Source organism: Dama dama, chromosome 5 (assembly GCF_033118175.1).
Source record: "Dama dama isolate Ldn47 chromosome 5, ASM3311817v1, whole genome shotgun sequence".
NCBI classification, from domain to species: domain Eukaryota; kingdom Metazoa; phylum Chordata; class Mammalia; order Artiodactyla; family Cervidae; genus Dama; species Dama dama.
Window position 1 is genome coordinate 72,096,299 of NC_083685.1, and position 26,338 is coordinate 72,122,636.

The window sequence follows — 26,338 nt, forward strand, 5'->3', positions numbered from 1 at the left end:
CAGGCAGAAGAGAGGATAAGTGAAATGGAACATAGAAAGATGGGAACAAATGAAGCAGAGAGGAAAAAAGAATACAAAGAAATGAGGATAACCTCAGAGACCTCTGGGACAATGTTAAATGTCCCAACATTTGAATCATAAGTGTCCCAGAGAAGACAAAAAGAAAGGGCATGAGAAAATACTGGAGGAGATAACAGTCGAAAACTTACCTAATATGGGGAAGGAAATAGTCACCCAAGTCCAAGAAACCCAGAGAGTCCCAAACAGGATAAACCCAAGGCAAAACACCCCAAGACACATATTAATCAAACTAACAAAGATCAAACACAGAGCAAATATTAAAAGCAGCAAGGGAAAAGCAACAAATAACACACAAGGGGATCCCTCCCCATAAGGATAAAAGCTGATCTTTCAGTAGAAACTCTTCAGGCCAGAAGGGAATGGCAGAACATTCTTAAAGTGATGAAAGAGAAAAACCTACAACCAAGATTACTCTACCTAGCAAGGATCTCATTCAGATATGAAGGAGAAACCAAAAGTTTTACAGACAAGCAAAAGCTGAGAGAATTCAGCACTGCCAAATCAGATTTTCAACAAATGCTAAATGATCTTCTCTAAACAGGAAACACAGGAAAGGTTTATAAAAATGAACCCAAAATAACAAAGTAAATGGTAATGGGATCACACTTATCAATAATTACCTTAAATCTAAATGGGTTAAATGTGCCAACCAAAAGACAAAGACTGGCTGAATGGATACAAAAACAAGACTTCTGTATATGCTGTCTACAAGAGACCCACCTCAAACCTGGGGACACATACAGACTGAAAGTGAAAGGCTGGAAAATATGTAATCCATGCAAGTGAAGTGAAAGTTGCTCAGTCGTGTCCAACTCTTTGTAACCCCATGCCCTATAGAGTCCATGGAATTCTCCAGGTCAGAATACTGGCGTGGGTAGCCTTTCCCTTCTCCAAGGGATCTTCCCAACCCAGGGATTAAAGCCAGGTCTCCCACATTGCAGGTAGATTCTTTACCAGCTGAGCCACAAGAGAACCCAAGAATACTGGAGTGGGGAGCCTATCCCTTCTCCAGTGGATCTTCCTGACCCAGAAATTGAACCAGGGTCTCATGCATTTCAGGCGGATTCTTTACCAACCAAGCTATGAGGGAAGCCCATGAAAAGGGGGGGGGGGGGCAAAAGAAAGCAGGAGTAGCAATGCTCATATCAGACAAAATTACTTTGAAATAATGACTGTGATAAGAGAAAAAGAAGGACATGACATAATGATCAAAGGATCAATCCAAGAAGAAGATACAACAATTATAAATACTGATGCAACCAACATAAGAGCACTGAACATAAGAGCATGACATAATGATCAAAGGATCAATCCAAGAAGATGATGTAACTATTATAAATATTTATACATCCAACATAAGAGCACCTCAATATGTAAGGCAAATTCTAACAAGTATGAAAGGGGACATTAACAGTAACACAATAATAGTGGGACACACGAATACCCAACTCACACCTATGGATAGATCGACCAAACAGAAAACTAGCAAGGAAATACAAGCTTTAAATGACTCAATGGACCAATTAGACCTAACTGATACCTATAGGGCATTTCACTCAAAAACACTGGAATTCACCTTTTTTTTAAGTGCACTTGGGACATTCTCCAGGATAGATCACATCCTAGGCCATAAATGTAGCCTTGGTAAATTTTAAAATGTTGAAACCATTTCAAGCATCTTTTCTGATCAAAATGCAGAGAGATTAGATGTCATCTAGAGGGAAAAAAAAAAAAAACTATTAAAAATACAAACATATGGAGGCTACACAACACGTTCCTGAATAACCAACAGATCATGGAAGAAATTAAAAAGGAAATAAAAATATGCATAGAAACTAATAAAAATGAAAACACAACAACCCAAAACCTAGGGAATTCAGTAAAAGCAGTGCTAAAAGGAAGATTCACACCAAACAAGCCTACCTCAAGACAAAAGAGAAACATCAAATAACAACCTAACTTTACATCTAAATCAACTAGAAAAAGAAGAAAATAGGAAACACAAAGTTAGTAGAAAGAAGGAAATCATAAAAATGAGAGCAGAAATAAATGAAAAGGAAACTAAGGAGACTATAGCAAAATTCAACAAGTTAAAAGTTGGCTCTTTGAGAAGATAAATAAAATAGACAAACCATTATCAGGCTCATCAAGAAAAAAAGTGATAAGAATCAAGTCAATAAAATTAGAAATAAAAATAGAGAAATCACAATACCCAACACAGACCGCCCAAAGACCATAAGAGACTACTATGAGCACTTATATGCAAATAAACTGGACAACACGGAAGAAATGGACAAATTCTTAGAAAAGTATAACCTTCCATAAATGAACCAGGAAGAAAGAAAATCTTAACAGATACATCACAAGCATAGAAATCAAAGCTGTAATAAAAAATCTTCCAACAAACAAAATCCCAGGTCCAAATGGCTTCACAGGTGAATTATACCAAAAATTTAGAGAAGAGCTAACACCTATCCTACTCAAACTCTTCCAGAAAACTGAAAAGGAAGGTAAACACCCAAACACATTCTATGAGACTAACATATTCCTAATACCAAAATCAGACAAAGATGCCACACACGAAAAAAGAAAACTACAGGCCAATATCACTGATAAACATAGATGCAAAAATCTGCAACAAAATTCTAGCAAACAGAATCCAAAAACATATTAAAAAGATCATGCACCATGACCCAAGTGGGCTTTATCCCAAGGATGGAAGGATTCTTCAATATTCACAATCAATCAATCAATGTGATACCATATTAACAGATTGAAAAATAAAAAACATATGAATATCTCAATAAAGGCAGAGAAAGCCTTTGACAAAATTCAACACCCAGATCTGATAAAAATATTCCAGAAAGCAAGCATAAAAGAAATATACCTCATCATAATGAAAGCCATATCCAACAAACCCACAGCAAATATTATCCTTAATGGTGAAAAACTGAAAGCATTTCCTCTAAAATCAGGAACAAGAAAGTGATGCCCACTCTCAGCAACACTATTCAACATAGTTTTGGAAGTCCTAGTTACAGCAATCAGAGAAGAAAAAGAAATAAAAGGAATCCAGATTGGAAAAGAAGTAAAACTCTCACTTGACCTGATCCTCTACATAGACCCTAAAGATACCACCAGAAAATTACTAGAGCTAATCAATGAATATAGTAAATTTGCAGTATACAAAATTAACACACAGAAATCCCTTGTATTTTTATACACTAACAATGAGAACACAGGAAGAGAAAGTAAGGAAACAATCCCATTCATTCTTTTCCAACGAAAAGAATAAAATACTTAGGAATAAATTTACATAGAGAAACAAAAGACCTATATATAGAAAACTATAAAACACTGATGAAAGAAATCAAAGATGACATAAATAGATGGAGAAATATACCATGTTTGTGGATTGGAAGAATTAATATAGTGAAAATGAGTATACTACCTAAACAATCTATAGATTCAACACAATCCCTATCAAGCTACCAACATGTATTTTTCACAGAACTAGAACAAATAATTTCAAATTTTATATAGAAACACAAAAAGCCTTGAATAGCCAAAGCAATTTTGAGAAAGAATGGAACTGGAGGAATCAACCTTCTTGACTTCAGACTATACAGTCGTCAAGACGGTATGGTACTGGCACAAACACAGAAATACAGATCAATGGAACAAAATAGGAAGCCCAGCAATAAATCCACACACCTATGGACACCTTATCTTTGACAAAGGAGACTAAAATATACAATGGAGAAAAGACAGTATCTTTAATAGTGATGCTGGGAAAACTGATCAACAATCTGTAAAAGAATGAAACTAGAACACTTTATAACACCATACACAAAAATAAGCTCAAAATGGATTAAAGATCTAAATGTAGTATCAGAAACTATGAAACTCTTAGAGGAGAACATAGGCAGAACACCCTCTGACATAAATTACACCAAGATCCTCTATGACCCACTTCCCAGAGAAATTTAAATAAAGAGAAAAATAAACAAATGGGACCTAAGTAAACTTAAAAGCTTTTGCATAATGAAGGAAACTATGAGCAATGTGAAAAGGCAGCCTTCAGAATGGTAAAAATAATAGCAAATGAAGCAATTGACAAATAATTAATCTCAAAAATATACAAACAGCTCATACAGCTCAATACCAGAAAAATAAATGACCCAATTAAAAAATGGGTCAAAGAACTAAACAGACATTTCTCCAAAGAAGACATACAGATGGCTAACAAACACATGAAAGGATGCTCAATATCACTCATTATCAGAGAAATGCAAATCAAAACCACAATGAGATACCATCTCATGCCGGTCAGAATGGCTGCCACCAAAGAGTGTACTAAAAATAAATGCTGAAGAGGGTGTGGAGAAAAGGGAACCCTCTTACACTGTTGGTGGGAATGCAAACTAGAACAGCCATTACGGAGAACAGTGTGGAGATTCCTTAAAAAACTGGAAATAGAACTGCGATATGACCCAGCAATCCCACTGCTGGGCAAACACACACAGGAAACCAGAATTGAAAGAGACACGTGTACTCCAATGTTCCTCACAGCACTGTTTATAATAGCTAGGACATGGAAGCAATCTAGATGTTCATTGGCAGACAAATGGATAAGGAAGTTGTGGTAAATATACACAATGGAATATTCAGTTCAGTTCAGTTCAGTCGCTCAGTCGTGTCTATTTGTGACCCCATGAACCGAAGCATGACAGGCCTCCCTGTCCATGACCAACTCCCGGAGTCCACACAAACTCATGTCCAGCGAGTCAGTGATGCCATCCAGCCATGTCATCTTCTGTCGTCCCCTTCTCCTCCTGCCCCCAATCCCTCCCAGCATCAGGGTCTTTTCCAATGAGTCAACTCTTCGCATGAGGTGGTCAAAGAAGTACTGGAGTTTCAGCTTCAACATCAGTCCTTCCAGTGAACACCCAGGACTGATCTCCTTTAGGATGGACTGGTTGGATCTCCTTGCAGTCCAAGGGACTCTCAAGAGCCTTCTCCAACACCAAGTTCAAAAGCATCAATTTTTACTCAGGTATAAAAAAGAACACATTTGACTCAGTTCCAATGAAGTGGATGAAACTGAAGCCTATTACACAGAGTGAAGTAAGCCAGAGAAAGAAATGCCAATACAGTATATTAATGCAAATATATGGAATTTAGAAAGACAGTAATGACAACCCTATATGCAAGATTGCAAAAGAGACACAGATGTAAAGAAGAGACTTTTGGATTACCTGGGAGAATGTGAAGGTGGGACGATATAAGAGGATAATATTGAAACATGTATATTACCATATGTACAATAGATTACTAGTGCAAGTTCGATGCATGAAGCAGGGCACTCAAAGCTGGTGCTCTGGGATAACCCAGAGGGATGGGGTGGGGAAAGATGCGGGAGGGGATTCAGGATGGTGGAACATATGTACACCGATGGCTGATTCATGTTGACGTGTGGCAACAACCACAACAATATTGGGAAGTCATTAGCCTCCAATTAAAATAAAGTAATTCTAAAAAAAAGGATACTCTACCCAGCAAGGCTCTCATTCAAATTCAACAGAGAAATTAAAGGTTTATAGACAAACCAAAATTAAGAGAATTCAACACCACCTGACAAGCTTTGCAACAAACGCTAAAGTCACTTCTCTAAGCAGAAAAGGCTACTAGTAGAAACAAGAAAATTAGGAATGGAAAAGCTCACCAGCAAAGGCAAACATTCTAAAAGGTAGAAAATCATCTGCATGCAAATATATCAAAACCAGCAATTGTGAGAAGAGGAGAGCACCAATATAAGATATGCATTGAAAATTAAAAGACCAGCAACTTAAAACAATATTGTTCACATATGGACTGATAAATCAAAACATCATGGTAACCGCAAATTGAAAATCTACAATTGATACACACAAGAAACAGAAAATGAAATCTGAACACAACACGTAAGTTAGTCATCAAATCACAAGAAAAGAGAATGAAAGAAGGGAAGAAAAAAGACCTACAAAAACAAAGCCAAAACAATTAAGAAAATGGCAAAAAGAGCATACATATTTATAATTACCTTAAGTGTAAGTGGATTAAATGTTCCAACTGAAAGATGCAGACTGGCTGAATATATACAAAGACAAGACCAGTGTATATGCTGCCTACAAGAGACCTACTTCAGGTCTAGAGACACATACAGACTGAAAGTGAAGTAAGTCAGACTGAGCAAAACAAATATTACATGATTGTTCATATATGAAATTTTAAAAAAATTATACAAAAGAAATTATTTGCAAAACAGAAAGAGACTCAGAGATTTAGAGGATGAATTTATGGGTACCAGGGAGGAAGGGTGGGAGGAGGGACACATTGGGAGTTTGGGACTTATACACTACTATACTCAAAATAGATAACCAAGAAGTACCTACTGTATAGCACTGGGAACTCTGCTCTATATTCTATAATAACCTAAATAGGAAAAGAATTTGAAAAAGAATAGATACATGCATGTGTATAACTGAATAACTTTGTTGTACACCCAAAACCAATACAACATTGTTAATCAAGTATGTTCCAATATAAAATAAAAATTAAAAAATAAAATTGAGCCAATCTTTCATTGAGGAAAATGGTCTCACTGAAGAAAAGCCTTAACGGTTTGCATTAGAGGTTGCAGATGTTTTCTGTAAAGGGCCACATAGCAAATACTTTAGGCATTTCAGGCAATACACACTCTGTTGCAACTGCTCAACTCTGTTGGCTATGGTATAAAAGCAGCCAATGCACAGCCAATGCACAGACAATGCACAAATGAATGAGCATGGTTATGCTCAAGAAAACTTTGCTTACAAAATTAGATGGTGGGCCAGATTTGGCCTACTGACTACTGTTTGATGAGCCCTGTCCTGAACTGGGACTAGGTAGGCTGGGAAAGAAAAAATGAAACTTAGATCAAAAGATATTACTTGGAATATCTACAGATAATCTCATAACAATCATTACAGATTAGAGAGTAAAACCCAGCCAATTGCTAGAATTAGGAACAAGATATACAAGCAGACCAGATGAAACTAGATACAATGAGTTTTCCATTTGAAACTGATGAGGAAGAAAATTCAGTGACAAGCAGCACTAGAATCGATAAAAGCCAATGGGGTGTAGAGAACCAAGAGACCACTGTTAACTGGACTGATCACAACAGCATTCACAGAAAAGGAGACTTCTTGTGAGATGGGTATGTTTAAGGTGAGTGAAAATCAGGTAGAGAAACACAACAAAGAACAAAGTCATGGGCAAGTATGCATAAAATGTATGCGTAAAATAGTGAGCTAGCAGACTGGAGCAAAGTTGGAAGGGGTTCATGGAGTATCACACGTCCAATTTTAACAGTGTGAACTCTTTTGTAGAGTTAGTGGGAGGTATTGAGGATCTCTGAGCTCCTAGTACAAGGTTCCCTTCAAAGCAAGCAACTCAAAGAATGTTCTTCCTTTAGAAAGACAGTGAGACTAGCTGCATCTTACATATTATGAATGTCATGTTACTGAGTCACACTTATTAAGCCATTGTTATGTGATAACATAACAATGATATGTTATAAACTGATAGTAATAAGCTAAGTGCTTTACTATCATATATCACTTAGTACTTATAAAGTCACAAAGGTGGTTATTTTTATCCCAATTTTACAGATTAGAAAATTGAGATGCAGAAGAATTTAACTTACACAAAGCCATCCAGCTTAGAAGAAGCAGAGTATGGATTTAAATGTAAGTCTGTCTGTAAGCTTTTAATTATTCTCCTAAATGGCTTCTCAGTGTATTTAAACATGTTGTATTTCAAACAAAATATTTTAAAAATCTCATTTTTAAACCATCTCTTCAGAATGTTTCTCCTACTCAAAATCCCCAACACTATATTACCTTCCTCATCTTTTTGTTTTCCTACTAAACATTTTTTTCCAAAAGCAACAGATTCAAATGAAAGATGTAGAAATTTAAATCCTATTCAAATTTCAGCCAATCTGAGCTCACTAATTTAGCATAAGTTTGTGATTTTTAAATCAATGTCATATCTATCCATCTCACTACATAATTATTTTCACATTGTTTTTGTTTACATTTTAGGTGTACCTTGCTTCAGTGCACACAAACAATATATTTATCTCACATGACTTTTTACTGAAGTATAGCAGTTTACTTTTTACTCAAGTATACAATTTCAAGTAAGTAAAAATGCTTACAAATAAAACCTAAAGAGTAATAAACTGTTAAAAACAGTTGCATTCAATTTATGTGATTTCAGATGATCTGTTTCATTTCTCATTCTCCAAATTAATTAAAATTGAATTATTTTAAATTCAATCATGTTAAAAATGTTCTCTTAAAAAAAATTATGAAATAACACATTGGAATCTACTCTACTAAACAAATAGTCAAGCAGTTTCCCAATGCAAAAGTGACTACATGAAGGTGCCATGATTCTTGCTTGGTTATATGTACTTACAGTTATTAAGACCCATTAATTCACTGGGATCTAATATCAGGGTAGCTGGGTTGGGCCTATCTTTGGCTTCTCTAAATTCAATCAACTTAAGAGAAATAAGCTAGAGGCTTAGTGGATTAGTCAAAACAGGCCATTAATCTCTGCATTCTCAATTGTAATCCAGCCTCTACCAAAGTGATTGGGGAAAAAAATCCCAGAAAAAATCCAAACACTCAAAAACGCTCCAAAGCCAGCTCCCTAGAGACTGGCACACTTGGGTCATAGTTTGCTTGCTTTTACTTACATCATTATAGCATTTGTCATCTGTCCTATTTCTTTTTTGTATTTTCTTTTATGCCTTTTGTTTAAATTCTCAGAACAGTACATTTGAAAAGGAACCATGTTGCAATCCGACAAATGGTCTAGCATTTAATTATTATTTTAAAAATCATTCTCTTATGTGAATAGGAACATAAATTAAAATGATCTTTTCATGTTGAAAATCTATTGAAAAAACTACCATGTGTGTATTAATGCCTGTAAGAAGCTGGCAAGACAAAATAAGGAAAAGAAAAGACAGCAAGGAGATTCTAGTAAAAACAAATGAGTGACAGTTTTAGAACATATAAATATTATATATTTTATCATAAATGGATTGGATCATAATGCTTCATATCTTTATTGCTCTGGTGAAAAAACATATAAATAGAAACTATGAGCACATTTTTGAATCAGGATTTCGTTTACTTCATTGTTGTGAAGGTTGAGTATTTACTGAGTCACATGAGACCATATGCTTATATTAGAGGCCTTGATAAGTCTAAGCTCTAGTTGTAAAATGAAAATGCATCATTAATTTTTTTTTAATTATTAAAGAAAAGTGTCGGCCAGACTCAGTAAATTATCTCTGAAGATAATTTTATGAAAAAGTCATGATGGTGTTCTTTCTTATAATCTCTAAAATATTCCCCAAACATCCTAGCTTCCCCTAGAGAATCATATTCAACCAACCTTAACTGAATATGTGTTATGGCCAGGCATTGAGCTAAACATTTTCACATGAATTGGCTCATTTAACCCTCATGTTTTACATGATATACCAAATTCCTTTCTAATTTTGCCCAACATGTCTTTCTTCTTTTAGCTTCAGCTACAACAATACAAAACCCACCATTTATCAAGTACACATGTCAAGCACTATGCTGCATTTTAAAATTTGTCTCCCTTAACTCCAAAGATAGCTGTTATTATCTCCAGTTAACAAAAAAGGACACTAAGGATTAGTTATGAAAGGCTGCTGCTGCGAGCCATGTGTCATGCTGGGATTCGTGACCTCTGGAGGAGAGGATTTCGATCCGGGATCAGAGACGAGGCTTCATCACTTGGAGCTTTTTGTGCAGCAAAGTTTTATTAAAGTATAATAGAGATGGGGAAAGCTTCTGACATAGACATCAGAAGGGGACAGAAACAGTGCTTCCTTGCTAGATTTTAGCAAGGTGTTTTACGTCTGTTAGAAAGCTATTAATCAGATAAGACACCTCAAGGCTGAAGAAGTTTCACCAGGCCCCTCTCTCACAATATGCAATTTCGAGATAGGATGGCACGAGGTGTGTTATCCCACAGCAATAAAACAATTGACAAGAATACTGGCTTGTTGAGCCGTTATCAGTCCAAAGTTTGAGAAAAGAAAAATGTTAGTCTTAGGTGGTACTATTTTGAAGAAAGACAAATTCCAAAGCAAATACATAGTTTCATTAACGTAAGAAAAACGCACTGGTTAACTCAAGGCAGAACCACGTATGGTCAACACAATTAAATAAGCCTCTTTTAATTTTGTGTAGAGAAGGAAAAAAAAAAATCTGTCACTTAACAGTTTATTTCCTCCTGCTGCTTGGGGACCTCTGGCCTTCCTGCCTGTTACGCTCTCAGTTAGAGATTTTAAGATATTTCTTAATGTCACACGATGGGCAATAGCAGAGTTGAGATAAAATTCTTAAGACTTTAATATATAGGACCCTCCCCCAAGGTTTTCAGTAAATGCTTTTATGAAGCAGTCAATGACAACCCCTTAACTCTTTCTCAGGTCCTTACTAGAGAGGTACAAGGTCAGCAATCTACAAATACAGTTTGGGTTAGTTTTTTATTATATCTTATCCTTACACTTGCCCATCTCAAAAGTCACTTCGCACTTTTCTGCTTATCTACAACCTCCAAAATTCTTCCTATAATTTAATTTTGCTGCCATGATATTTCAAAAACTAGAAAAATTTAGCATCAACAGCAAACTTTGATAATTTTCTTCAAAGTTTCATAACAGTAAAAAATTTCCAACTTAGAAAGGGACCTAGAAATTACCCAGTTCAGTATCCTTGTTTAAAAGAAAACTGGTATTCAGACAATTAAAACTACTTCTTTCACAACACAACACAGTGGAAAAACAAATACTAAACAAAGCATGTCCTAATTCCATCCCAGTAATCTTTTTTGAAAATCAACTGAGTCATTCTTCCCAATAATTTATTAAAACGTGCTCTAGGAACAATAATCAAGAAGGCTCAAATCTCTGGACTCAGAAGAGATATTTGCTTGTCCTTAACCCTGGTTTCCTGTCTGATCAGACATTAAGCAAAAATATCATCTTGAATGCCATGGCTATTCACAGTTTTTGCGTAATACTTTCTGGGGATGGACCATTATCAAAATCACCTGTCAAAAAATAAACAAGAGGCTCAAAATGGAGTTATTTATGCTAAGGCTCCTGTCACCAAATTAAGACCTAACTGCAGTTACAGCCTCTCCTAGAAATATTATCTTAACCAGTCACTTTGGAATTTCCTGTGTGATCAGTCGCTCAGTCGTGTCTGACTCTTTGTGACCCTATGGGTTGTAGCCCACCAGGCTCCTCTGTCCATGGGATTCTCCAGGCAAGAATACTGGAGTGGGCTGCCATTTCCTTCTCCACTGGAATTTCCTAGTCAGCACCAATGAGGTAACCTGCCAGGTAGATTCCTGCTGTCCTCCAAAGGAAGGTAACCTTTCCTGAAACAATCAAGTCTTTGCAACTAACTTCCTTGTTCCAACTTCTGCCTATAGTATGGTAAAAACACGAAAAAACTTTGTATTCTTTTACCCCATAATCACAATACTGGGATTATTTATGGAAATAGTTCAATAGAAATAAATATCTATAGACATAAAAACATATGCCCAGAATGTTAAAACTAGAAACAACATAGGTGCTCAAATATAGGGAAAAGATCAATATAAACAATGCTATTTTAGATGAATAAATTATTACAAAACTATTACAAAGAAAATCATAAATGTTAAAGTGGCAAATGTTAGCCAGCTGTTCACCAAATGTTTCTCTTTATTCCTGGACCCAAGACTAGCCTGCAATTTCCAGTTTCTTTTGCAATAAGATACTGTCATGTGACTGACCAGACATGAGGTATACAGTTTTCCTGTCAGGCTCATAAACACCTCTCCCATGATCCTCCTCCTCAATCTTTTTCAAATTATGAATGTTGATGCCGGGAACAACACTGGAAGCCATGTCTTGAAGACTGCAGAGACTATCAGCCTTGAGACTCCCAAGTCACTACACAAACAGGATTTCTTCTCTTTTATCTTCTCCCTCTACACCAAGGCCCTATTGTCTCTCTCTCTCTCTCTCTCTCTCTCACACACACACACACACACACACACACTCAGACACCAGTTAGATAATTAACATGAGCAGGAGGTGAGCTTATGCCATATTATGTTTCTGAGATTGCTGGGCTTACTGAACACAAAACCCTGAATTTCCTGAACTAACACAACTAGAATAGCAACACAGGGGAATACTTAAGATATAATGCAGTTTTTGTTTGTTTCTTTGTTTTTGTTTTTTAAGTACAAAGCTTTAAGGGAAAAATTTATAACTGCAAACTTTGGGAAATTAAAAATTTAGCCTATGAAGAAACAGTTTGTTTTCCTAAATTTTGTTTGGTACTAGTGTTGTATCATACATAGCATTAAAATTACCTCAATGACTTCTAGTATCATTCATGTTTGTAACACTAAAACACTTGCACTAACAGTCCCTTGCTCATAAGGAGCAATGATCAAGAAGAAGCATTTCAACTGGACACACAATTAGCCTAAACAGCAAATGCATAAATAAAACTCTGATTTTTAATTTGTTCAACATATTTTACTTTAGATATGGCACATACCGAGCTCAGTAACTTATGCACTATTTTAACTGCACAGGACGCTCATTTAGCCAGGCTTCCCTGGTGGCTCAGACAGCAGAACATCCACCTGCAAAGTGGGAGACCTGGGTTTGATCCTTGGGTTGGGAAGATCCCCTGGAGGAGGGCCTGGCAACCCACTCCAGTATTCTTGCCTGCAGAATTCCCATGGACAGAGGAGCCTGGCTGGCTACAGTCAATGTGGTCACAAAGAGTTGGACACGACTGACTGACTGACTAAGCATGCACTCATTTAGCCACTACAACACAGAACTTCAAAGACACAAACTAAAACCACAAAGAACGTCTTCACCAAAGTGGAAAACGGGGAAGGACCCTGTTAGAGATAACACAAAATAATGACATTACTACTTCATATTTCATTCTGTAAGATGCAAGTTACTTAGAGCTGGTATCATTACTGTGTATTGCAAGACAGTATTTTTATTCAGACTCAGGCCACACAACAGACATTTATTATTCATAGATGCCTCTTTCTAACTCTCAGTATAAGTTTAATATATCTACCACAAGATTAACAGTAGGGGCCTTTTTATGACTGCTATCCAAAAGTCTACAAGCAATAAATGCTGGAAAGGGTATGGAGAAAACGGAACCCTCTTACACTATTGGTGGGAATGCAAACTAGTACAGCCACTATGGAAAACAGTGTGGAGATTCCTTAAAAAACTGTAATAGAACTGCCATATGACCCAGCAATCCCACTCCTGGGCATACACCCCAAGGAAACTAGATTTGAAAGAGACACGTGCACCCCAATGTTCATAGCAAATAGCCAGGACATGGAAGCAACCTAGATGCCCATCAGCAGACGAATGGATAAGGAAGCTATGGTACATATACACAATGGAATATTACTCAGCCATTAAAAAGAATTCATTTGAATCAGTTCTAATGAGATGGATTAAACTGGAGCCCATTACACAGAGTGAAGTAAGCCAGAAAGATAAAGACCAATACAGTATACTAACACATATATACGGAATTTAAAAAGATGGCAACGATAACCCAATATGCAAAACAGAAAAAGAGACACAGATGTACAGAACAGACTTTTGGACTCTGTGGGAGAAGGCGAGGGTGGGATGTTCTGAGAGAATAGCATTGAAACAAGTAAACTATCAAGGGTGAAACAGATCACCAGCCCAGGTTGGATGCATGAGACAAGTGCTCAGGGCTGGTGCACTGGGAAGACCCAGAGGGATGGGATGGGGAGGGAGGTGGGAGGGGGGATCGGGATGGGGAACACATGTGGATCCATGGCTGATTCATGTCAATGTATGGCAAAAATCACTACAATACTGTAAAGTAATTAGCCTCCAACTAATAAAAATAAATGAAAAAAAAAAAAAAAACAGTAGGGGCCTTTTTTTCTATATCCTCCTCCTATTTTTTCTATAATCAAATTAACAAGCAAACAAATAACAAACCGTCCAACTGATCATTTCCTCATAGTTATGAACAGCAACTAGGAAATCATAGGCAGAATGATCAGCCAAGAACAGCAAATCCATTATGTTCTTTCAATTTCTAGGCTCCTGGCTCCCCTCCAGGGTTAAGAACCACTGGGCATCACAATTCTGTTACAAAACGCCATGGGGGAAGTAAAGTTTTCTGACAGAAGATCGAAAACACCTTAGAAACCAGTTTCCTGTATTGCTCTGCGTGAAGACTAAAGAATGGATAGGCTTTTCACCTAAAGCACTCTACTTCATTGCTAACAGTGAGCCTTCTCAAGTGCTGGCTTCTCCCAAGCTGGGACCAAGTGAGAAAACAACCATATTTTTAGCAATCTTTAGTAATTTGGGCTTCCCAGTCAGTAAAGAACCCGCCTACAATGCAAGAGGTCTGGATTCAATCCCTGGGTTGGAAAGATCCCCTGGAGAAGGGAACACTGCCCACTCCAGTATCGTGGCCTGGAGAATTCCATGCACTGTATGGTCCATGGGGTCACAAAGAGCCGGACACAACTGAGAGACCTTCACTTCACTTTAATAGGAACAGAGAAGCATGGAGAAAAAACAACAATGTACCCATGGATCCTTAGTTCAAGTCTAATATACTGGTGTCTCAGAACACAAAGGTGCAAAAAGACATTTTAAACAACAACTAAGTGTCCCAACTAACACTGGTGTCTTTAATGCAGATAAGAGTTGAGTCTGAGAAGGAAATAAAAAACTATTCAATAAGTTGCTCCCTGAAAAAAGTACCAGTTCTGACTGCATACAGTTAAGAAGCAAGAGGGCAGCTAACAGAGGTGTCGTCTTCATTTTCCCTCACTCTTAACCTCCATACAAGATCTCAATCTTGTTCCCCAGTGTCCTGTGAAGCAAGGAAAGTTGTTCTAAATCAATCCTTGTTATTCATTTATGTACCAATTCAAACATTCATTATTGAGTATCTACTAAAATGCCAAGCCCCAGGTTGAGCAAAGGGGAAAAATGTGCATCATCAAATATACATTATACGAGGGCAAAGCTGTTTAGCTTACTATATTTTTGTCTGGCCCAGTGCCTCACTCATAGGAGGCATTTATTAGCATTTGTGAGATTAATGAACCAACACATTAAATTCCTTCAGGGTGGGAGAAAATCCTCCCACAGACATGTACCTATATTTGTCCTTTTTAAGAATCCTATGAGGTATTTATATTATTCTAATATCATGGAGGAGGAATGCCCTGTATTCACTCAATAAGTCTGCCATCAAAATTGTTTGTCTTGAGGGTGAAAGCTTGCTTGTGTTTATGGCAGGAGGAGGGAGCAGCAAAAGAGGAATATGTTGACTCATATCCTTCAGTTAACATGTTTATTCCAACTGCGGCATTCTTGTCAAATGTGTTGTGAAGCCAGCAGGATTTGGATCTGGAAAATTCACCTGAAAGTCACAGGCTTCATTTCCTATTCTCAGCCCCTTCAGCCTCTGGGCATGAAGTATTAGATGAAGTTAAAGATTAATTCTCCATTTACTATGAAAAAGACCCCACCTCTCCCAGATCAGGAGGAAAAGGCATTTGTAGGCTTTCTCCTTTACAACCACTGAAGATCTTTCCACTTCTATCCTGAAGGCACCTTAATGCAAATGAAATCAAACCCAAATACTGGCTACCTCATTACCAGCTCAATCTTGCTTTTATCTTGAAGGCAATCCCAGACCATTTCTTAGCATTCACAGCTCCCCACACCACCTTCACATGCGAGAAGTCTTTTAGTCTTGCTTAAGATTACACAAGACGAAAACAAAAAAGTAACAGGAAAGATTCAATTGTCAAAGGGAATAAGATGAAGTTGCCACACTGCAAAATCTAGGGTTAGCCAATAGCGTCCTGGCTCTTTTTCCTAGGGTAGAAATATATGAATACAAACTAAGTGAGGAGATAAATTCTGTAGTCTAAATCTGAGATATCAAAAAAGCTTCTGGGAAGCTACATGGAACTAGAGACAATACTGGAAAATAATTCCTGATTTCATAAAAACAGAGCATAGCTGGACTAAAGCCAAAAGCTTTAACCCTGACAGGTCTATTGCTAAAGAAGAGAAAGGTATAAACTAGACCTACATTCCTGAGGACTTACCCTCCTTTAAAAGTTGCTCTCCTTGCACAGACAGGCACAAGGGTAATTTCTACTACTATTATATGTAAAGCATTATTATTATTAGAATCAGATTTCCTAAATCCTCTTCTATCTCAGCCTCATTCATCATACTTCACCCTCTACTTATTGCCATACTTACCTCTTCACAGTCCCCTGAATTCATCACGTCTTATCTGATTACCCCGTCTTTGCTAATGTTGTTTCCTATGATGATTCCTCCCCTATCACACTCCTGGTCAATCAGTAAAAATCTTCCAAGTCAACTCTTAAGCTTCCTTTAAGACTCACCACTAATTCCTTTCTGGCACTACTTACTCTCCTTCCTCTCTCTCTCCCCCAAATCTTAACCAAGTTCAATCCATTGAATCCATGTAAAGATCCAAAAGAGAAAATAAAATCACCAAGAAATTAAATATATTAGGGCACTCCATATTCTCTCAATTCAACAGCTCCCTAAGTGGACTCCTCCCAACTTCTGAGTATCTCCTGAAGTGAATCTTTTTCCATTTGAGACATTCTCCACTGTATCTCTTACTCATTCCTATTTGTCTCCTTTTGATGATATAGTTCCCTCTAACTTTTCTATCCAAACCTCTAACACCTATTTAATATTCTCTTTTGCCTTCAAGTCTGACCTTCTCACATAGACAGCATTTATGTGCTCTAGCAAATAATTAGGAATTATTCATACTGCTTTATATCACAATACATTTTGTGCATTATGACACTGCTTGCATAAGTATTCTTCATATTTTTTATATCACTCTACATTATATGTGTATATCTCTACTTTTATAACTCTATTTTAAGCATAATATGGTAAAGACACAGATACTTTACATTGGTATAACACAAAGAACATTCAAGATCACTCTTTGATGTTTCCCTCAACAATTCTTTGAAATAGGCAAAGAAGACAGAACTTTTCATTTCACAAATGAGGAAACAGAGGCTCTAAGAGGCTAAGAGAATTGCCAAAAGTCATATAGGTAATTAAGGCAGAGTTTGATTGCAGGGTGGGTCTTCAAACTCCCATATTCTTTATAATATGGCCTGCTACCATATACATTTATGGGCCTAGATCTCTTCCCGACCTACACCTCAGGCTTAAATATATAATGCTTAGTTAAGGTGAAAAGTTGGAATAGTAAGTGTGACTGTCTAGGATGGCAATGAAACTCCCTCTTCCCACCCAATAAAATGTTTTTTGACATTGATAATTCTTCACCCTCCCCCAACACACCAAGGATGTATTACTTAGGAAATCTCTCATCTCACTGCCAAGAGAGTCGCATCTACGGTATCTGCCATTCATTTATGGTATCTGTGACTATAAGACATCACATGGGAAACTGAATTTAAAGAAAATGTATTGCCAAGGTCATCAGATTCTTTATTCTTTATCTTTTTCATATTTAATGGGATTTTCTGTTACAAATCATATTGATGGCATATACAGTTTGCCATTTTGGAAACACTTTAAAGTTGAGTCTATGTTGAGCTATAATTTAGAAGCAGAAAGAGGAAAAAAAATGCTGTTGCTCCCCTGGGAATAAGCACTGCATTGCTCCCAGTGATTTCCAAGCCTCATCTCAATATTGGGCTCACACGGATAAAGTGGGTCACACTCATAAATATGTATCAAAGCCCAATGTTACCAGTCTTATTTACATGAGAAAGAAAATTAAGAGACATTTCAAGCCAACACCTCACTGAAAGTAGGACTTGTACTCAATATTACAAAATGCAGTAGCTAATGTTTGTTTTTAGAGTTTTATTGTTGTTGTTTGCTTTTAAACAGCTTAAGGGATGAAGGTAAAGATTCTATTTATTCCTCACAAATCCATGCAAAGTTTGTAGGCAAAATTATATTATTACAAATTTAATATGCCTGAGACACTGTGCTAAGTGAAAATCATTGACCATATTATCTAATTTAATCTATATGACAAACATGGGATATATACCACTATCCCTTTCTACATATTCACATTGATGTGAAACCATTTAACTTTCAGATTAGGGGAGAATGTATGAAATATTCATTTCTTTCAGGTATTGCTGATCATAAGACACTGGAGGCAAATGGGTAACAGTTTGTCACTCTGTTTGAATGACAGAGTCATGTGCAACACAAACACTATCTTAATTCTAGATATAGACTGCGATCGCCCTAAAATTCCAGTTTGAAACTCTCTAAGCCTTACCTCCATTTAACACGATTTACTCATTCAATTGGAGATATCAAAATAAAAAAAAAAAAATAATGAAAACTTTAAAAGAAATCTTATACCAAAACATGAATGATATATTGAATTTTGACTCAGAACTGTGTGTGAATCCTTCAAGCTGAACTTCTGTGGGCTTTGGTTGCCTCATTTATAAAATCACCCTATAAATTTTGATACTAGATGAGTTAAAATATGTGCAATATTGCATAATACATGTGAAAGTATCACATAATTCTAATTACTATTGCAGTTATTATGAATAAACTGACAAGGAACTAAAGTTATATATAGTTATATATAGAAAAGTAGGATGTTCAACATGAATTAAATCAGACAGCTCTCTTTGGACCAGAAAATTCTCTCCTGATGCTGCTAAGTATTCATTCTCACTGATCTGAGCTGCATTTGTAAGAAGGGAATAGTGTTCTTGCTAGCAAGAGGAAATATTCTCTCTCTCTCTCTCATCTCCACAAATCTTGGCCGCCTGACATTTTCAGTAAAATGAGATGTCAGCCAAACATACAGACCCAAGAACTCCCAGATCATGACATTCCCTCTTCAGACTAGCTGTGCTGTCCTCAAGTAACCAAATTCTCTCAAATGGAAGGCACACATGCTATGTCCCGAGCAGCTAACTAAAGCTGGTTAAGCTAGCTAGCAGACCCCTCATCCCATTTACTCAGCTTCATCGTAACAAAACGATTAATGCAAAGCCATGAAACATACAAGCCCAGGTGTCTGTATTTTAAACAACATAGACTCATAGACCTAGGGAGAAAATTCCTTTGGGTGTACTTTTAATCTAGGAGCTGGGGTAGGATGAGGGTAGGAAAAGGGAAAGTGTTAGTCACCCAGTCAGGTCTGACTCTTTGCAACCCCATGGATCTAGCTTGCAGGGTCCTCTGTCCATGGAATTCTTCAAGCAAATAAATGGAAAAAAAAAAAAAGAATAACAGAGTCTCAGATAAAAGGAAGATCATACTAAATTGAATAAAAATTTTATTTTTAAAAGATAAAAAAAGAAAAAAAAGAATAACTGGTTTGGGTAGCCAGTCCCTTCTCCAGGGGATCTTCTTGACCCAGTGATGGATCAAACCCTCCTGAATTATAGGCATACTCTATTGTCTGAGCCACCAGGGAAACTCCTGAGGGTAGGAACCTTTGGCAAAGGAAACACTAAGTTACAAAATTCCAGAGCATTCCTGAAAGCCAACCGAAATTCAGTCAATATACTTTCTATAGGCCAAATTTACTTCCAAAATTTCCCTTTTGCAGAATGTTTACACTGCAGACTTTTGCTGGCCTTTTCTATTCTGGTATTCCTCAGTAAGGAAGCCAACCCCACAAATGTAACAAACATAGATATAACTCAGTTACAATTAGTACCCATTTATAAAGCAGGGCAATTGATCCCAAGCTGGTAGAGAGGTGCTTTTTAAAAAACTTGTTTTCAAATTTAAGATTTAGTAGGTTCTATGAACACACGCTTACATTCTTCTCAGTAAAGCTCATTCATGATTAAGACTGCAAATCACAGAAACAGAAATGATAAAAGCCCACTAAACCCTCCCTGAGCCAATTATTTAACCTTAGTGCATTGCATTCCTCTTAGGGCTGCCAGATGGGAAACAAAGTCTCCCAAACGGTGGCAAATATGAGTCAGAAATAAATTACCAATGAGAACTGTGACATACATGGACATCACTGAATGAGCACCTCTATTCTTCTTACAGAGGGAGGAGGCCACTTTGGTTTTAGAGAAAGAATGACCTTTTAAAGTTAAGTTTATGAGTGTGTAAATAGTGAGTCCATAATGTTGTATCTCTGCCTAAATGTCTTCATAAAGAGTAAACTAATGCTGATCCTAACTAGGCATTCCAGTTAGCCTTAGGAATGCTAAGCTAATAGTTAGCAATTTTGCTGATACTTTTATTTTCTCATTACATAACAATGATAATTTAATAAATGCATGTGAAAGGCCACATACTACACAGCAACTCTCCTGGGTTGGAAATACTTTCTATTTATATAATTTAGCTGCTGATACACCAAATCTAGTATAGCTGTGACAAATATTTCACTAATGCCTCTTTTGGAAGCTAAGAACAGACTCATTCTCAGCTGGTTCCCTGCTGTGCTGGCCCACCCAAAGGCAGAGGAGGGGTTAGGGACAAAAGATGGGGAGGTCCAGAGCATGAGTGTTAACCTTTTGTAAATCTTAAAGGAACTCAATTTGTCTGATTTGAAAATCATTTATGATGCGAGAAAGAGGCAGGAAAAGGCTATAACTAGTGAAATAACACGGAGAAAAGAGAGAAACTTGAAAGAGATATAGAAGAGAAAGATGTAAAATGTGGCCTTGTAAGATGCCACCTAGTCTATCCCTGGATATATGACTGATATAAACCTTTACAGGTCACCTGGAAATGTTTCCTCATACATGTAGGATGCCTAAAAGAGTAGAGGATTGGGAGTGACCCCAGGGCACTTTTGTCTTCTAGGTATACAACATATCTCTAAAGTTTATAGAGGCAAATTTCTAACAACGATAGCCAAGCCCCAAAAAGAATGATTTAAAATAAAAGATCCCCCATTCCTGTCCTGAATATTTGGAACTGGATCCAGAATAAGGGACGACAAGGATTTTTTAACATCCAGAATCAGGTCTGATTTAAAGGGTGGGGACTGGCTGAGCCTAACAAAGATAGAGGAAACATGTCCCTCCATCCTAATCCTGCTCAAATAGGCCTGCTCACAAAGGCAGGGTTTCTGTTCTCCTCTTCTGTTGACTTCATGGGAAGTTGGCTGAGTCCCCAGTTCTGCAGAGGGATGCAGACAGAGGGGAATACTGCAAACAGGCTTTACCCTGGGTACTTAAATGATAAATGTGAAAGAAATGGTGTGGACACTGTCAGTGGGAGGAGGCACTGAACTGAACAGGGAAATACTGCTTAGCCTGGAGCTTTTTCTTGTATCTCCACACCATACCCTCAACTTCCTGCACTGACAAGAACACTGGATATCAAAATCCTTCCCAACACACACACACTCACGCTCACACACAGAGCCAGGCACAAGCTCTGCCTTATTCATTTCAATGCCCTGGCTTCCCACTAGCTCCTAAATCCACACACTGGCACCAGTAGCCTGATGTCTGTAAGTCTGAGCCAGTAAGTACATCCTTACCACTGGAAATTAGGAAAACTCATGATTTAAAGGGGTATTTATGATACTGTGTTGTTTCAGATAGATTTTGCTTTTATTTGGGGGTGGTTCTGATGCATTTGGGGAAGGCATGGAGTATATCTACATCCTTTTGGTTCCTGCTGGCACTCTCCAGTCCCCAAACCCTCCTGCAGTTTCCTGAAAGTGCCTAGATATTAGGGCAGGGCTCTGCATCTATTTTTTTTTTCAACCAGGAGCCGTCTAGTTTGGGAACTTTGTAAGCCAGAGGAAGGCAGCAGGGGTTGCCAAGGCTCATATTTCCTTGTCAGAGTTCTCAACCAGGAAAACAGTTGAAAATCAACACCAGTCTGCCTCTTCTTTCTTAGAAGCTTTTTAATTCTTAAGGCTGTAAACCCACAGAGCTCAAAGGGTCTCTGCCACCATCCCTCTTCTGTCCCACGCCGCAAGGCTACTTAATTGTCTACACACAATAAAACCCCATACATTCCAAAGACCACAACATAACCCGGACCCGCCTGTGACTCCAGCACGCGTCCCATACCTGATATGCAGACGATGAAATTGGCTTGAAGAAGAAAAAGCACCTCCCAGACTATTTCCATCCTCTGATTCTCATTCCAAGTGCATCACTCGACGTGAAAACAGGGGGGGAAGGGGGAGCCCCACAAGGAACACACACATGCACACACGCACACTTCCTAGCGAGCGCACACTCGCACTTCCACCGGATAGTCGGCCAGGGACCGTCACCCCCAAGATCAATATCACAGTTTGAACTGTTCCAGCAAATTTCCCCTCGGGCTCGACGGATGTGCGCCCCAGACGTGCTGACACATGACCGATGTCTCGCTGCCCGGGAGGTCTCCTTGCTCACCGGTCTCTGCTCCTTGCACAGGCGGCGGAAATAGCACTAGCAGCGCCGGCAGCAGCCAGCCGAACGCACCAGCTCTGGGCTCTTCCTGCAAAAACGAGACCCCGATCGGCCTGGCTCCCCAAGAAGACATAAGACGATAGCCCCCCGCCGGGCCGTGCCGCGCAGTTCCGGGTCCCTGGCCGCTCGCAGTTTGCGGGCTAAGCCCCGGCAGTCCGCGACGAGTTGCCCTCGAAGTCCGCCCCCCTCACAGGGGCATGGTCAGAGGGTGGCTGCTCCGCGCCGCGCCGTTCTCCTCCTGCTCCCGTGTGCCAGAGGGACGCAGACACAGCATACAGAGGGACAGAAAGAGAGGCAGGGGTTACTGCCCGAGACTGCCTGCCGCCTCCGCAGACCCTTCCTGCCGCCCCAGTCTGCGCGCAGCGTGCCGCCTCGGAACCCGGCTCGAGCGACCCTCCAGGGCTTGGAGCGGGGGCAGTGGGGGGTCGGCTCCCCGCTGGCCTCGCGAGCTCACGGGCTTCCCAAGGCGCGCGCGCCTGCTGTCCCTCTCCTATTTTTCTGGTCTCCCCAGAACCTCCAGTTCCCTCGCTTCCATGGTCCGCGACTAGCGCCGCCGCTGCTGCCGCCGCCACCGCCGCGATTTTCCGCAATGCAACTGCAGGGGTCGTTATCGCCTCGTCTACGGATCCCGGCGCCTCCCGATTCCGTGGGGAGGCGGCGGGCGGGGGCGGGGGGACGGAAGAGGGGCTCGGCCAGGTGAGCAGTCTCGCCGAGCCCGGGCCCAGCGTCACCCCGGCCGCCAGCCGCTCGGGGCGGAGGCAGGAGGGCGCGGCGGGAAGGCGAGGCCTAACGCGGCCATGAGGACGGGAGCGCTGGGCTTCGGGTTTCGGGGCAGCGCGGCCGCCCAGGCCCAGCACCGAGCCGCAGCCCCTCACTCTGCCCCGCCCTGGCGGCTGCTGTCACTACAGGATCTGGGGAGATTTTCCCTCTCCTTAAAAAGAACTTTGCGCCAGCGGCTTAGGCGCGGGGGACACGGGCGGACTCATCTTGCGAGTGCTGCGCTGCGCTGCGCTCCCTCCGCTGTGGAGTATTGGGGATTTTTTTTTTTTTCTTTGCATAATTCATTCCGTTCCCTCTCTCCTGTCCCTCTCCTGCCCACCTCCTCCTGCCCCCTTTCCGCTCCGGTGCCAGAACAGTACTTACCCCAGAGTTCTCTCTGCCGGCTTCTAGACCAGGTCCTGCAAGTCCCTCACCTCCCTCCTCCTGAAACGGGGAAAACCCGTCTTTCCAAGCCCGGGTGCGGGCAGTGGCCACTGCCAAACACGCCTCTGCCTAGCTCCAGGAAGATACAGCACTATTGGAAACCCGGGCTCTCGGAGAACGAGCTTCGCTTCTTTTCTTTCGTTTATTCTGTTTTTCTTTCGAAAAGCTCAAGTGCTTTACAGGCTTTTGCTGGGCTTCAGATCACTGCCAGCAATATTCAGCAGCTTCTTCAGATTTTCCCGCACCAACCGCGCGAGCGCGCACACACACAAGCCTAGAGCTCCGCTCCTCTAGGCCTCGGGGAAGGTGGGGGCGGCAGGAGCGCCAGCAGCCGCCCAGGCGGAGGCTGTGGTAGGAGCCTCACGCTGTTCCGCAGAAGGTCCCCTCCGCGGCCAGGAAAGGACTTGCTTCCGGTCAACAGCTCGCGGTGTAGATGCGAAGAAGTCGGAAGGAGACCCTGGGCTCGGGACTGTTTCCTTGAGAAGGCTGGCAACAAGAGGGGAAAAAAAAAAAAGAAGTGCAGAGTTGTATTGCCTCTATGGCTGCTATAGAGGTCTGAGAAAACCCCAGACTCACCACTTTGGGAGTACTGAAGAAGAGGACAGTGAAGGGGAAATCCCGGAAAAGATCTCGGATTGCTCTGCGTTCTTGTTCAGATTGCAAACTATGACGTTTGGAGATTTTGCACGAGCGCGGATGGACACAAAACAAAGACAGACACGTAACCCGCAAGGGTTGTTTTTGGTTGTACTTTTTATTTTGGGGGGTTTAGAAACCATTTCAGTGTGAGGTTTGGGGTTCGGTCTAATAACAGCATAAAGGATGGAGAAGAAGGGAAATGGTTACCATTCATCCGCACAGTAAAGTTAGTGAGTCTTCCAAGCAGTGTGGCTTGTGAGAGTGCGGGATTGGAACCAAAGGAGTTACAGTGCGGCATTCCCAGGATTCTTGAACTAACTGTTCAGGAAGAAGTGCAGCCGCCTTTTTGCAGACTGGCTGTCGGGTGCGGGGTTGGGATGGAGGGCAGGGAGAGTGAGCAGTGCGAATATCATGAGCTTCCTCGGCCGGGCAGACTTTGCGAGCCAACGCTGCTTAGTTCTGCTGCCTTCAGGGATTCGAAAAAAAGAACCACAAGCAGTCGACTGCTTTTTAAGACAGACGTGTGACTGAGCTATCTGTTTGCTGAGATGAAGGCCAGGGTCTCCAGGTGGTCAGCATATTAAAAATCTAGGCCCAGATGACAGAAGTCCAGGATTCTTATGCAGAGAGCTTAGAGGCTCAGCAGGAAAGACTCTGAGATCTCGAAATATTAAAAGAATCCGAGATAGTGAGAACTAGTCATTTTAGGATACATGGGGGAGGGGGGGAGCTCCGCCCAAAAGAGATTTTTGAAGGGAGAGGGAAAGCTGTTTGCTAAAGATGAACAGGTTCCACCCTAGGGAGCTTTTGAAACCATGGACAGTGACTTACCTTCTGCACTTGGGAGTAGAATCTGCTTGCCAGCAGGAGAGCTCTCTCTGGAAACAGAACAGTGCCTGGATTTTTAGACCAGGATTCATTTACTGACTGGGTTTTCCAGTGGCAGTGGTAAAGAATCCTGTCAATGCAGGAGACGCGAGAGACTCAGGTTGGATCCCTGGGTGGGGAGCATTCGGTGGATTAGGAAATGGCAACCCACTCTAGTATTCTTGCCTAGAAAATGCAATGGACAGAGGAGCCTGATAGAGTACATGGGATTGCAAAGAGTCAGACAGGACTGAGCACTGAGGGACTGAATACAGCGCACCCGTTTGTTTGCTAATGAATTATGCAATTATTAGCCCAGTGCCAGATATGAGTCAAGCACACTGGCAAGTCGTTGGAGTTTTGTTAATAAAAATTCATAACCCTTGTTTTCAAGATGCTTATAAACTATGTTACCTTCTATATTTTAACTTAAAAGCCAATGCCAGTAAAATAATACTTTTCTCTTTTCAGTCTGTGTAGTCACCTTCAGCCCTCTCAAAGAATATTTAATCAGCTCTCTGCCACCAAGTCTTTTTAATTAAAAATCCAAAAAACATCAATTCATAGGATAGTATTTAACTAAAACTAGTAACATGTATCAATTGTTTGCTATGTAGTAGGCGTTGCCAAATCCCTTCCATGAATAATCTTCTTATATATATATATATATAAGGGAAATACTGTTATATATACTTATATATAAGGGAAATACTGTTATATATACTTATATATAAGGGAAATACTGTTATTATCTACATTTTACAGATGATAATAGAAAGGCCTAGAGTGGTTATTTGTCCAAGGTCTCACTAATTGATAGTGTAGAGATCAGAGTCAAGCATTTCAGATTCAGATTCTG

The 26,338-nt window shown here is 39.8% G+C and overlaps 1 protein-coding gene across 1 annotated transcript in view; it reads right to left on the reverse strand.

The window, feature by feature from the left end:
* CA10 (carbonic anhydrase 10) overlaps positions 1-24,433 on the reverse strand; it is an 820,075-nt gene extending 795,642 nt beyond the window's left edge. The window contains exons 1-2 of the mRNA XM_061140932.1: positions 23,914-24,433; positions 22,381-23,008 (exon numbers count right to left, since the gene is read on the reverse strand). Of these exons, the coding sequence (XP_060996915.1) occupies positions 22,381-22,441 (61 nt within the window). The 5' untranslated portion in view covers positions 22,442-23,008; positions 23,914-24,433. The remainder of the gene's footprint in view (positions 1-22,380; positions 23,009-23,913) is intronic.
* Positions 24,434-26,338: the final 1,905 nt, after the last annotated feature.